At 43.8% G+C, this 14,698-nt stretch overlaps 1 protein-coding gene across 1 annotated transcript in view; it reads left to right on the top strand.

Annotated features, from left to right (window-relative positions):
- The window catches only part of ULK2 (unc-51 like autophagy activating kinase 2), a 75,401-nt gene that overhangs the window by 13,681 nt on the left and 47,022 nt on the right, over nucleotides 1-14,698 (top strand). Inside the window, exons 6-7 of the mRNA XM_011958300.1 lie at nucleotides 6,818-6,865; nucleotides 7,507-7,595. Of these exons, the coding sequence (XP_011813690.1) occupies nucleotides 6,818-6,865; nucleotides 7,507-7,595 (137 nt within the window). The remainder of the gene's footprint in view (nucleotides 1-6,817; nucleotides 6,866-7,506; nucleotides 7,596-14,698) is intronic.

Genomic DNA, 14,698 nt, shown 5'->3' with positions numbered 1-14,698 from the left:
TCAGCTCACTGCAACCTCCACCTCCCAAGTTCAAACGATTCTCCTGCCTCAGCCTCCCAAGTAGCTGGGATTACAGGCGCACACCACTACGCCTGGCGAATTTTTGTATTTTTAGTAGAGATGGGTTTCACCATGTTGGCCAGGTTAGTCATGAACTCCTGACCTTAAGTGATCTGCCTGCCTTGGCCTCCCAAAGTGCTAGGATCACAGGCATGAGCCACGATGCCTCGTCGGATTGTTCTATTTGTTTAGTAACTTGCCTGGACCAAATCTGTGGAATATTGTTTTCCTTGCAGTTTTTTAACATTGATTTATCTCCAAAGTTGTTTTTGTATTTTTTTCAGTTAAAAAAATTGTAAAGCCCAGTTTCCTAGGGATCACCCCTGTGTCTACAGTTTTTTAGTGGTCAGCCAGTGATTGGTCAAAGGTGGTGCTTCGAGACAGTAAGTTACCATCCTTTGTCCATTGATCTCTGTGTGGCTTGGGGAATGCATTAAAAGTTCAAGCACAGCAGGGCATGGTGGCTCACATCTGTAATCCCAGCAGTTTGGGAGGCTGAGGTGGGCAGATCACTTGAACTCAGGCGTTTGAGAACAGCCTGGACAACATGGTGAAACCCTACTACTAAAAATAAAAAAATTAGCTGGTGTTGTGGTGTGGGCCTGTAGTCCTAGCTACTCAGGAGGCTGAGCTGAGAGGATTGCTTAAGCCTTGGAGGTCAAGGCTACAGTGAGCTGTGATCATGCCAGCGTCCCCAGCCTTGATGACAGAGTGAGACCCTCTCTAAAAAGAGAAAAAAAAAGAAAATGTTTTATTTATCTTGACTCCAATCTTTATTATTTCTTTCCTTCTACTAGTTTTGGACTTAGTTTGCTGTTTTTCTAGTTCCATAAGCATGCAGTTAGCTTATTGATTAGATGTTTCTTTTTTTTTTTTTGAGACGGAGTTTTGCTCTGTCACCCAGGCTGGAGTGCAGTGGCGCCATCTCAGCTCACTGCGACCTCCATCCAGCTTCTGGGTTAAAGCGATACTCCTGCCTCAGCCTCCAGAGTAGCTGGGACTGCAGGCTCACGTCACCATGCCTGGCTAATATTTTGTACTTTTAGTGGAGACAGGGTTTCATCATGTTAGCTAGGCTGGTCTCAAACTCCTGATCTCAGGTGATCCACCCGCCTCAGCCTCCTAAAATACTGGGATTACAAGTGTGAGCCAGCATGCCTGGCCTATTTCTTCTTTTTTTTGAGACAGAGTCTTGCTCTGTCACCCAGGCTGGAGTGCAGCAGCACAATCTTGGCTCACTACAACCCCCGCCGCCTGGGCTAAAGCAATTCTTCTGCCTCAGCCTCCCGAGCAGCTGAGATTACAGGTACCCGCCACCACGCCTGGCTAATTTTTTTGTATTTTTAGTAGAGACAGGCTTCCACCATGTTGGCCAGGCTGGTCTTGAACTCCCGACCTCAAGTTATCTGCCCGCCTTGGCCTCCCAAAGTGCTGGGAGTGTAGGTGTGGGGCACTGCATGTGGCCCCATTTCTTCTTTTTTAAAGGAGGTGTTTACAGGTATATTTTTCCCTCTTACTATTGCTTTTGCTACATCCTGGAAGTTTTAGTATGTTGTGTTTTCATTTTCGTTTGTCTCAAGATATTTTCTCATTTCCCTTTATGACTTCTTTGACTCAGTAGTTGCTTCAGAGTTGGTATTATTTGGCTCTGTGTCCCACCCAGATCTCATCTTGAGTTGTAATCCCCATGTGTCTGGGGAGGGGCGTGGTGGGAGGTGAGTGAATCAAGGGGGCGGATTTCCTCCATGCTGTTCTCGCGATAGTGAGTTCTCACAAGATCTAACGGTTTGAAAGTGTGGTACATCTCCTTCCTGCTCTGCAATGGTAAGACATGCTTGCTTCCCCTTCGCCTTCTGCCATGGTTGTAAGTTTTTGAAACCTCCCCAGCCATGGAGAACTAAATTAAACCACTTTTCTTCATAAACTGGCCAGTCTCAGGTTGTTTTTTTGTTTCGTTTTGTTTTTTTTAGGGACAGAGTCTTGCTCTGTCACCCAAGCTGGAGTGCAGTGGAGCAATCTTGGCTCACTGCAACCTCCACTTCCTGGGTTCAAGCGATTCTCCTGCCTCAGGCTCCTGAGTAGCTGGAATTACAGCTGCGTGCTGCCACGCCTGGCTAATTTTTGTATTTTTAGTAGAGACCGGGTTTCACCATGTTGTCCAGCTGGTCTTGAACTTCTGTTCTCAAGCGATCAGCCTGCCCGGGCCTCCCAAAGTGCTGGGATTACAGGCATGAGCCATTGCTCCCAGCCTCCAGTAGTTCTTTATAGTGTGTGAAAACAGACTAAAACAAGAGTGTTTTGTTTAATTTCTACATATTGTGGGTTTTCTGGTTATTTCCTCTGTTATTGATTTCTAGTTTCTTCTTTTTTTTTTTAACAGAATCTCAAAAGGACAGGAATAAACCACTGTGCCCAGCCCTCGATATCTACTTTTATTCCATTGTGATTGGAAAAGATAATCAATCACCATGATTACAGTCTTTTGAAATTTATGGGCCAGGCATGGTGGCTCATATCTGTAACCTTAGTGCTTTGAGAGGCTGAGGAAGGAGGACTGTGTGAGGCCAGGAGTTTGAGATTAGCCAGGGCAACATACTGAGAACCTGTCTTTACAAAAAATTTTAAAAATTAGCTGGGTTTAGTGGTGTGCACCTTTAGTTCCAGCTTCTTGGGAGCCTGAGGTAAGAGGGATTGCTTCAGCGCAGGAGTTTGATGCTGCAATGAGCTAATTGCACCCCTGCATTCCAGCCTGAAAAACAGAGTGCGACATTGTCTCTGATTAAAAAAAAAACATTTATTAAGACTTGTTTTGTGGCCTAAGTTGTGGTCTGTTTTGGAGAATGTCTCACGTGCACTTAAGAAAAATATATGCTCTGCTCTCAGAGACTAGAGTACTTTGTGTGTGTCTGTTAGGTCCAGTTAGTTTATAGCATTGTTAAGTGCCTCCATTTCCTTATTGATGCTGTATCTGGCTATCCTATGCATTACTGAAGGTGGGATATTGAAGTCTGCAACTATTGTTGTACAAATCTCCTTGTCACTTCAGTTGTCAATGTTTGCTTCATGTATTTTGGGGCTCTGATGTTTATAAATCTTAAATTTGCTTGGTTAATTGACCCTTCTATCATTATTTAATGTCTTTTTTTTTTGAGACGGAGTCTCTGTCGTCCAGACTGGAGTGCAGTGATGTGATCTCGGCTCACTGCAACAACCTCCACATCCCAGGTTCAAGCAAGTCTCCTGCCTCAGCCTCCCGAGTAGCTGGGACTACAGGTGCCTGCCACCACGCCCAGCTAATTTTTGTATTTTTAGTAGAGACGGGTTTTCACCATGTTGGTCAGGCTGGTCTTGAACTCCTGACCTTGTGATCCGCCCTCCTCAGCCTCCCAAAGTGCTGGGATTACAGGCATGAGCTACAGCGCCTAGCCCCCCCCTTTTTTTTCCTTTGAGACAGGGTCTTATTCTGTTACCTAGGCTGGAGCGCAGTGGTGCAATCTTGGCTCACTGCAACCTCTGCTCCTGGGCTCAAGCGATCCTCTCATGTCTGCCCCCCAAGTAGCTGGGACTACAGGTGCAAGCCACAATACCTGGCCAATTTTTGTATTTTTTTGTAGAGAGGGGTTTCACCATGTTTCCCAGGCTGATCTTGAACTCTTGAGCTCAAACGATCCACCCGCCTCCAGCCTCCAAAAGTGCTAGGATTACAGGCTTAAGCCACTGTACCTGGCCTTATTTAATGTACTTTTTGTCTTTTATAACAGTTTTCAATTCAAATTCTATTTTGTCTGATAGCCAACCTTGCACTTCTCTTTTGCTTGGAATAGCTTTTTCCATCATTTTGCTTTCAATATATTTGTGTCTTTAAATTTAAAGCGAGTCTCTTTTTCTTTTTCTTTTTTTTTTCTTTTTTTCTTGAGACGGAGTCTCACTCTTTCACCCAAGCTGGAGTGCAGTGGCACAATCTCAGCTCACTGCGACCTTGGTGTCCCAAATTCAAGCTATCCTCTCACTTCAGCTGGTTCCACAGATGATGCAGCACCATGCCTGGCTAAGTTTTTTGTATTTTTCGTTTCACTGGTCTTGAATTCCTGAGCTTAAGCGATCCGCTTGGGATTAGAGGCGTGAGCCACCTCACATGGCCTAAAGGGAGTCTCTGTTTACAGACAGTTTATAGTTGGATTATTTCCTTTTAATCTACTTTGCCAATCTCTGCCTAGGGAGATGTATTTACATTTAAAGTAATTAATGATAAGGAAAGATTTTTGCCATTTCACTATTTTTATGTCTTACAGCTTTTTTGTCCCACATTTATTCCATTACTGCTCTCTTGTGTTGTTTGGTTTTTTCTTAATAGTGATGTGTTTTGATTCCCTTCTCATTTCCTTTTGTGTATATTTTTCCTTGTGGTTACCTGGGGATTACATATAACATCTAAAGTTACTGAATTCATATTAACTTAACTCTAGTTGCATACAAAAACTACTTCTGTATTGGTCTGTCCCCCCTTTATGTTGATATCACAAATTATGTCTTTATAATAATTTTAATGCATTTGTCTTTTGAACTCTGTAGAAAGTGAAAAGTAAAATTACAAACCAAAATTACAGTACTATTAGATTTTAAATTTCTGTTGCATTTATCTTTTCCAGGGATCTTTATGTCTTCATGTGGCTTTTCTTTACCGTCTAGCTCTTTTCATTTCAACCTGAAGTACTCTCTTTAACATTTCTTATAGGGGAGGTCTTGTTATGGTAATGAATTCCCTCTGCTTTTGTTTTTCTGGAGATATTTTAATTTCTTCCTGAGTTTTGAAGGATAGTTTTGTGGAATGTAGAATTCTCAGTTTACTTTTTTTTTTTCTTTCAACACTTTAGATAATATCCCACTGCCTTCTGGCCTCAAGATTTCTGATGGGAAATTGGGTGATATTCTTATTAAGAATCCCTGTACATTACAAGTTGCTTCTCTCTTGCTATTTCCAAGATTCTCTCTGTCTTTTGAAAGTTTGATTCTGTATCTCTGTGTGGGTCTCCTCAGGTTGTCTTAGAGTTTTTGGAAGTTGCTTTTTTTTTTTTTGGAGACGGAGTTTCTCCCTTGTTGCCTAAGCTGTAGTGCAATGGCAGGATCTTGGCTCACCGCAACCTCTGCCTCCCAGGTTCAAGTGATTCCCCTGCCTCAGCCTCCTGAGTAGCTGGGATTACAGGTATTTGCCACCATGCCCACTAATTTTGTATTTTCAGTAGAGACGGGGTTTCTCCATGTTGGTCAGGCTGGTCTCAAACTGCCGACCTCAGCTGATCCGCCCACCTCCGCCTCCCAAAGTGCTGGGATTATAGGCGTGAGCCACCACGCCCGGCCCAACCTAATTCTTATCTTAGATACAAACAGCAATACTTGAAAATGTCAGACCAGAGAAATCATTAAGACATGTTTAATGAAAATACTTAGCAAATTAACCCTGATCTTGTAGTTTTTAGGGAAAAAAGTGACTTTTCCTGTAGTAATAGTTGTGATACTAACAGAGATTTGTGGAAATATACTCCAGGATTTTGGTTTGCTACTGTATAGTATAATATGGAAATCCACATTGGTATTTAAATAAGATGGACTGGAATTTGAATTCTAGTCCCTCACCTTACTAACTCTTTGACATTGGACAAGAAACATGGTCTTTGTGTGCTTTTAATTTTCTTACCCATGATAGGAGGATATATTTCCTCTGATAAGGTTTGTGAAGCACCCAGTTCATTGTCTTAGTGAATGTCAAATACTCAGTAGAGGATAGCTGTAATTGTTTCCATGTCAGGGAAAAGATGAAATGGTCTGAATACCTATTTTTTTAATGTTTGTAAAGTTGGAATAAAATTAAGTTCATGTAGTTGGAAATATTTATACCTATTAGGGAGAAGTTAAGCTGAGAGTTGCTGAGAAGTTAACCATGAGAATTATTGTCAATAGTGAAACAACTGTTGAATGTATTATTTTTGTAGTTTTTTTTTTTTTGAGACGGAGTCTCACTCTTGCCCAGGCTGGAGTGCAGTGGCGCGATCTCGGCTCACTGCAAGCTCCGCCTCCAGGATTCATGCCATTCTCCTGCCTCAGCCTCCCGAGTAGCTGGGACTACAGGCGCCCGCCACCTTGCCTGGCTAATTTTTTGTATTTTTAGTAGAGACGGGGTTTCACCGTGTTAGCCAGGATGGTCTCAATCTCTTGACCTTAGGTGATCTGCCCGCCTCAGCCTCCCAAAGTGCTGGCCTTACAGGCGTGAGCCACCATGGCCAGTTTTTTCTTTTTAATGTGAAACCAGCATTAGGAGTACATCTAGGGGCGAAGGATAGTTTGTTGTATAAATCAGCTGCCTCAATTTCTTCTTAGGACAATTAACAGCTGTAGTTCACATGGGTTCTACACGGGCCTGGAGATCACAGTTCTCCTGTGGGGCTGTCCACTGCGGGGTGGCATATGTTAGAGAACATGTCTGTGTAAGTAGCATCAGAGTATGTTGTGTTGGTGATAGATGTTTTGAAAATTCATAATTACTTAAAATTTGTTGATTCATTATTTTATATGATTATAAAAATAATTTTTATAGAGGATTTATAAAAAATATGCTTTTACATTTAAAGGAAATGGAGGCTATATAAAGAAGTTAAATTCTGATCTCAAAGATGTTGTGTTGAATATGTTGAGAAAAATAACCTGGTTGATATTTTAGTCACTGTCTCTTTAAAGGTTACATTCTCATTTCTTGTTACAGAAGCATTTTTTAGCCATCCTTTTCTTGAGCAAGTTCCAGTAAAAAAATGTGAGTACCCATTTTTTGTATTTTCACTTAATGAATGCAAGTTTTAGAAAAAATTAATTATTTTTATTACAAAATTAATCTTTTATTGTGCCTCTTAAAATTTCATTGAATTTACTTTTTTTTTTTTTTCTAAATGGAGTCTTGCTCTGTCACCCAGGCTGGAGTGCAGTGGTGCAACCTCTGCCTCCTGGTTTCAAGTGATTCTCCTGCCTCAGCCTCCGAAGTAACTGGGATTACAGGCGGGTACCACCACACCTGGCTAATTTTTGTATTTTTAGTAGAGACGAGGGTTCACCATGTTGGCCAGGCTGGTCTCAAACTCCTGACCTCAAGTGATCCTCCTGCCTCAGCCTCCCAAAGTGGTGGGATTATAGGAGTGAACCCCTGTGCCTGGCCTGATTTTCTTAGATACCTACGATTGTGTTTGTTGAATAACTGTTCTATTTTTCCTTCTGAAACAAAGTTGAAATAGTTTTAGTAATTGCTGTATTTTTAGTTTCATCAGCAGATGTGGTAATAAATAGGTGAATGCAAATTTTCGGGGAACACAAAGGTGTAGTGGTTTTGGCAGGTGTTTCTATTATACAGGTCATGTGACTGCACTACAAAATGATGTAGTTCATTTGTGTTTCTTCCTCTAGCTTGCCCAGTTCCAGTGCCCGTGTATTCTGGTTCTGTCTCTGGAAGCTCCTGTGGCAGCTCTCCATCTTGTCGTTTTGCTTCTCCACCAGTAAGTTCTGGTTTTATTAAAAATAGTTTCAGAGTTAGTGCTATTACTTCTGTTCTCAAATGGAGCATGAACATACACTGTGGATATTCTTTTTATGTGTAATGTTTACTAATGCAGTTGAGGTTTGGGAGAAAGAACATTATAGTTGGGTCAAATGGACCTGTATTTGGACCTCTGCCCATATGTTACTGTGTAAGCTCCAGAAAGAAATACCACCTCTCTGGGCCATTTTCCTCTGAACAGTGAGTACAGTAGTATCACCTTTTTATACCCTATGGTGTTTTGGTGATGATACTTACAAAGAGTACCCATTACAGGTGGATAGGCAATAAATATTTATTTTATCTGAATGCTATAGACATGAGCTTGGATTTTTTTTGTATGTGGAATTTCTACTGATAGAGGAGTCACCTCTGAGCCAGATTTCACTGACTTAAGATTCTCTTAATCATGATTTTTGGCGCTTTAAGGTGGCTTCTACTCAAACCTCTTCCTTTTGCTGAAGCTCCCAAGCCATTTTCTTCATGGCTGTGTTCCCTCCCATTTCAGTACTTCTTCCTAATCCTGAGGCCTTCTGGTCAGTCTTGTCACTTCCTACTCCACTCTCCCAGGGTTTTACCTAGCTTTCCTCTTAGGTTTTTTTTTCCTTTTTTTTTTTTTGAGATGGAGTCTCGCTCTGTCACCCAGGCTGGAGTGTAGTGGCGCCATCTTGGCTCACTGCAACCTCCGCCTCCTGGGTTTAAGTGGTTCTGTAGCCTCAGCCTCCCAAGTAGCAAAGACTACGGGTGCACACCACCACACCCAGCTAATTTTTTGTATCTTTTTTTTTTTTTTTTTGAGACAGAAGCTCGCTTTGTTGCCCAGGCTGGAGTGCAGTGGCACGATCTCGGCTCACTGCAGCCTCCACCTCCCGGGGTCAAGCAGTTCTCTGCCTCAGTCTCCTGAGTAGCAGGGATTACAGGCACGTGCCACCACGCCCGGCTAATTTTTGTATTTTCAGTAGAGACAGGGTTTCACCATCTTGGTCAGGCTGGTGTTGAACACCTGACCTTGTGATCCACCCGCCTCGGCCTCCCAAAGTACTGGGATTACAGGCGTGAGCCACCGCGCCCAGCCTTTTTTGTATCTTTAGTAGAGATGGGGTTTCACTATGTTGGCCAGGCTGGTCTCAAACTCCTGACCTCCAGTGATCTGCCCACCTTGGCCTCCCAAAGTGTGAGCCACAGCACCCGGCCCCAGACATCAATTTCTTGAATGCCTCTGGCACAAAGGTAGGGGAGCCATAAAAGTGAGGCAACTCAGAGGTTTAAGTGGATGAGACTTGCAGCCTCCATGTGCCTTACCTGTTATACTAACGAGGACACCTTTTTTTGTATATCAAGTGAGTGTAATTTACCTACCTTGTAGGGTTCTTCAGGGATAAGTGAGTGCAAGCACTTACTGCATGCGGGGTCTGACACATAGTATGTAATGCAGGAGGTGGCAACTGTTAGGTAAAGCAGATGCAGATGTAGCCTGTTGCAAACAGACAAGTCTCAAAACTGGCAATAAATGTTTCTTATGCAGCCCTGCAAATTCATACCAAGTAGATAAAGCAGATTATGTTAATAAGACTTACGTTCTGGTCAACTAAAAAAATTAAGAGCCAGGCATGCTGGCACCAATCCTAGCCCTGCTGCTTGCCCACTCAGTGACTTTGGGCCGGTCAGTTAGAGAGGTGGGCCATGGTGTCCTCATCTGGACCATAGACTTGATTAACCTTTGCTTGGAGGGTCCTGGTAGTAATGTGTGGGAAGTGCCTAGCCATGGCAAATTCTCAATAAATTGTGGCCATTATTATGAACCATATATCTGACACAATGTAATATGAAAAGCAAAGCTTGTGCTAGAGAAAAGAACAACAGGGAAGAATCTAATTTTGGGAGAGCAAACATAAAGGAGCCTGTGGGATGATAGTGTGACTGAGGGATGAGAGTCCAGCAGGGAGGACGTTGAACTGGAAATTTTCTTTGACTGGAGAGAGCATTGTGGGGTTTTTGTTGGTTGAAAGAGAACAAAATAGCAGCCAGGTTAGGGCTACCAAGGAGTAGCTGAATGTAGAACTAACTGGAGGAGTGAAGAGAGGCAGGAGAAAGAGAAGGCCTTTTTTAGGTGTTAGAAACTCTGGTGGGGCCGGGCGCGGTGGCTCAAGCCTGTAATCCCAGCACTTTGGGAGGCCGAGACGGGCGGATCACGAGGTCAGGAGATCGAGACCATCCTGGATAACACAATGAAACCCCGTTTCTACTAAAAAATACAAAAAAAGTAGCCGGGTGTGGTGGCGGGCGCCTGTAGTCCCAGCTACTCGGGAGGCTGAGGCAGGAGAATGGCGTAAACCCGGGAGGCGGAGCTTGCAGTGAGCTGAGATCGGGCCACTGCACTCCAGCCTGGGCCACAGAGCGAGACTCCGTCTCAAAAAAAAAAAGAAACTCTGGTGGACAAACCTATTTTTACTGAGGCAGGAAGACTGATCCCAGGAGTTCAAGACTAGCCATCTCTACTGAAAAAAAAAAAAAAAATTAGCCAGGTGTGCCTGGGCATGAGTGTAGACTCAGCTGTAAGGGAGGCTGAAATGGGAGGATTGCTTGATCCCAGGAGTTCAAGGCCAGCCTGGGCAATATAGTAAGAACCTGCCTCTACTAAAAAAAAAAAAAGAAAAAAAATCCATCGGGGCGCGGTGACTCGAAGCCTGTAATCCCAACACTTTGGGAGGCTGAGGTGGCTGGATCAGGACCATCCTGGCTAACATAGTGAAACCCCATCTCTACTAAAAACACAAAAAATTAGCCGGGCGTGGTGGCACGCACCTGTAGTCCCAGCTACTCAGGAGACTGAGGCAGGAGAATTGCTTGAACCTGGGAGGTGGAGGTTGCAGTGAGCCAAGATTGCGCCACTGCACTCCAGCCTGGGCAACAGAGCAAGACTCTGTCTCAATAAAAAAACAAACCAAACGAAAAACAGTAAAATGGCCGGGTGTGGTGGTTCATGCCTATAATCCCAGCACTTTGGGAGTCTGAGGCGGGTGGACCACTTGAGGTCAGGAGTTTGAGACCAGCCTGGCCAACATGCCAAAACCCTGTCTCGGTGTTTTTTCAAATACAAAAATTAGCCAGGCATGGCGGCGTGCACCTGTAGTCCCAGATACTCAGGAGGCTGAGGCAATAGAATCACTTGAACCCACGAGGTAGAGGCTGCAGTGAGCTGAGATCACACCACTGCACTGCAGCCTGGGTAACAGCGAGACTCCATCTAAAAAAAAAAAACCAACAATAAAATAAGTCACTGGCATAAACATATCCTTTTTATGTCTTATTCATTAGAGTTCTTTAAAACATAAGGTTGGGCTGGGCTCAGTGGCTCATGCCTGTAGTCCAGCACTTTCGGAGGCCGAGATGAGTAAATCGCTTGAGATCAGGAGTTTGGGACCTGCCTGGCCAACACGGTGAAAGTTTGTCTCTACTAAAAATACAAAAATTAGCTGGGTGTGGTGGTATGCGCCTGTAATCCCAGCTACTTGGGAGGCTGAGGTGGGAGAATCGCTTGAACCGAGGAGGCGGAGGTTGCAGTGAGCTGAGATTGTGCCACTGCAGAGTGAGACTTTGTGACTTCATCTCAAAAAAAAAAAAAAACAACAACAAAAAACCACAGATAAGGTCAGCTGGGTACGCTTGCTCACACCTATAATCCTAGCACTTTGGAAGGCCAAGGTGGGAGGATTGCATGAGACCAGCTTGGGCAACATGGTGAAATCCCATCTCTACAAAAAAATTAAAAATTAGCTGGGTGCTTGAGCCTCTGACTTCGAGGTTACAGTGAGCTGTGATTGCTCCACTGCACTTTAGCGTGGGTACAGAGAGACCCTGTCTCAAAAACCAACCAATAAACACCATTTTAGGAAGCCTTTTAAAAAAATGGAAATATAGTAGAAAATGGGAAAAAAGGAAAGTACAAATCTTTGTATATAGTTTCCAGTTACTGGGATTGGAAAATGGGGTGGTTTTATAGACCTTATATTTAACATAACGTGTCAAAAATAAGATGATTTCATATATGCATCCCTTTCTTTCTTTCTAGGACTGGTGTAGACTCATACAGAGGCTTGAGATACATAGGCATGCGATATAGCATTGTCGTTTTTACATTCTCATGTAAATATCTAGCTGCTATTTTATTCTAGAAAAGTTCTAGGCCCCCCAAAAACAAAAAATTATAAACAATAAAATCTCCAAATCACTCTTTTAATTATGATACTGACTGGAGATTAAATGCCGTTTAGATGGTAAATCTTGAATGTTTATTCATTCATTTATTTATTTATTTATTTGAGACAGAGTCTCACTCTGTCACCCAGGCTAGAGTGCAGTGGCGCGATCTCGGCTCACTGCAACCTCCACCTCCTGGGTTCAAGCAATTCTCCTGTCTCAGTCTCCTGAGTAGCTGGGATTACAGGCATGCACCACTACTTCCAGGTAATTTTTGTATTTTTAGTAGAGATAGGGTTTCGCCATGTTGGCCAGGCTGGTCTCGAACTCCTGACTTCAGGTGATCTGCCTGCCTCGGCCTCCCAGAGTGCTAGGATTATAGGTGTGAGCCACCTCGCCCAGCCTATTTATTCATTTTATAACATTTATTGATTACCTACTTTGTGTGATGTTCTGGTTTATACTAATGTCAGGTCCCTGACATTAAGGGGGTTTTAATTTAATTGTATGGAGAAGAGGTAGGTAGCTCAATCATTGCTAGAAGCATATGTATATGTATCTTCATTGCCTATGGTAATGTGATTGGGGAAATCAAAATTAGGCTAAAGATTTAGGAAGGCTACTCAGAAGAGGGGATTGTTTGAGCTGAGTTTTTTTTTTTTTTTTGAGACAGAGTCTTGCTCTGTCACCCAGGCTGGAGTGCAGTGGCCGGATCTCAGCTCACTGCAAGCTCCACCTCCCGGGTTCATGCCATTCTCCTGCCTCAGCCTCCCGAGTAGCTGGGACTACAGGTGCCTGCCACCTCACCCGGCTAGTTTTTTGTATTTTTTAGTAGAGACGGGGTTTCACTGTGTTAGCCAGGATGGTCTCGATCTCCTGACCTCGTGATCCGCCCGTCTCGGCCTCCCAAAGTGCTGGGATTACAGGCTTGAGCCACCGCGCCCGGCCTGAGCTGAGTTTTGAAGAAGGTTTGCTAGATCAATTAGTGAAAGAATGATATTGTAAGCAGAAGAATTTCCGTACATGAAGGCATAAAAGCGTGAGCCACTGAAGGAACTCTCTAGCTCTCCATGGCCACTTACATTTAAATTTGTTAAAATTAAGTGAATTTTAAAATTCACTTTCTTATTCACACCAGCCACATTTCAAGTGCTTAGTAGCCTTAGCTAGTTGGTGGCTCCCATGGTGCATAGCTCAAATATAGGCCTCTTCCGTCACTGCAGAAAGGACAAGGCTGTACTCAGTAGATCAGTTTGGTGGATGTAGAGAGCATTGGTGATGGGTGAAGGGAAAAGACAGCTAGAGAGGTAAAGCCCTGGCAGTATTTGGAGGTCAAGCAAATGAATTTCAGCTGCATTCTTAAAAGTTGTAGTGAGCCAGGCTGGTGGCTCACACCTGTAATCCCAGCACTTTGGGAGGCCTAGGCTGGTGGATCACGAGGTCAAGAGATTGAGACCATTCTGGCCAACATGATGAAACCTCATTTCTACTAAAAATACAAAAATTAAGCTGGGCATGGTGGGGTGCGCCTGTAGTTCCAGCTACTCGGGAGGCTGAGGCAGGAGAATTGGTTGAACCTGGGAGGCAGAGGTTGCAGTGAGCTGAGATCACTCCACTGCATTCCAGCCTGATGATAGAGCGAGACTCCATCTGAAAAAAAAAAAAAAAAAAAAGTGGTGAGCCATTGGAATGATTTTAAAGTGAAGAGTGCTGTGATCCACTGTGTTTTTTAGCTAGATTCTCCCAAAAGCAGGGTGGAGGACTAGGTTGGAGTGAGAGAGGAAATACAGAGGTCTCCACTAGTGGAGAGAGAACACCTTGAGACCCTTGCACCTTTTATCATCATTATTGTCATTTTTGTCATTACTGTTTTGAGAACAAAGCCTGAACTAAGGCGGCAGTAGGAAAGGAGAAGAGTCAGGTAAGAGAAAGGCAAAGAGCGTACAGGTCTTGAAGATTGCTTGAACTTGGGACCTGAGGAAGAGTGAGACTTTGCTGGTGACAATAGCTGACTGGCAAGGTCACTCTGAGGGAACTTGGGGAGCAGTGCTTTGGAATATAAAGGTGAGAGTTAACATACAGGCATGGATGTGTTGTATAGGCAAGTGAACAAAGGGATCTACAGCTCGTCAGAGAGAATCCTGGCTGGAGATCAAAAAGTGGGAACCATCATTCTGTGAGTGGTAGTTAAAGGTAGGAGGGATGGTGAGCATGGTCGCTCGGATAAATACAACAACTGAAGCGTGAGGAGCCCAGGGTGGCTCATGGGGAACTCTGTACTCTTCTGCTCCTCCTTTTTGAGGGGCAAATGAGAAGTATGTGCTCACAAAAGAGACTCAGGAGTCCCCAAGAAGTAGGAGGAAAAACAAGACATTGCAGGGTCACTGAATGAAGGGGCAGAGTGTTGAGAAGAATGGGCCACAGTACAGATGGAGCAGAAAGTTCAAGTACCTTAAGGAGTATGGGAAATACCTGCTGGACTTGGCAATAGAAATTATTGATAACCTTGAATTTTATTCAAGGATTGAAGACGGAGTGGGTTGTGTTGAATTAAGGAATATATAGGATGTGACAAATTTGAGTCAGTGAAGATGATAATTTCAAGGAATGTTTACAGGCTCACACCTGTAATCCCAACACTTTGGGAGGCTGAGGCATGTGGATCATGAGGTCAGAAGTTCAAGACCAGCCTGGCCAAGATGGTGAAACCCCATCTTTACTAAAACTACAAAAATTAGCCAGGCATGGTGGCAGACGCTTGTAATCCCAGCTACTCAGGAGGCTGAGGCAGGAGAATCACTTGAACCTGGGTGGCAGAGGTTGCAGTGAGCTGAGATCATGCCACTGCACTCCAGTCTGGGT

The sequence above is a fragment of the Colobus angolensis genome, unplaced genomic scaffold, assembly GCF_000951035.1.
Source record: "Colobus angolensis palliatus isolate OR3802 unplaced genomic scaffold, Cang.pa_1.0 Scaffold466, whole genome shotgun sequence".
In the NCBI taxonomy this organism is placed as follows: Eukaryota; Metazoa; Chordata; class Mammalia; order Primates; family Cercopithecidae; genus Colobus; species Colobus angolensis.
The sequence above is the reverse complement of the archived record's forward strand: the minus strand, read 5'-3'. Positions and strand labels throughout refer to the sequence as shown.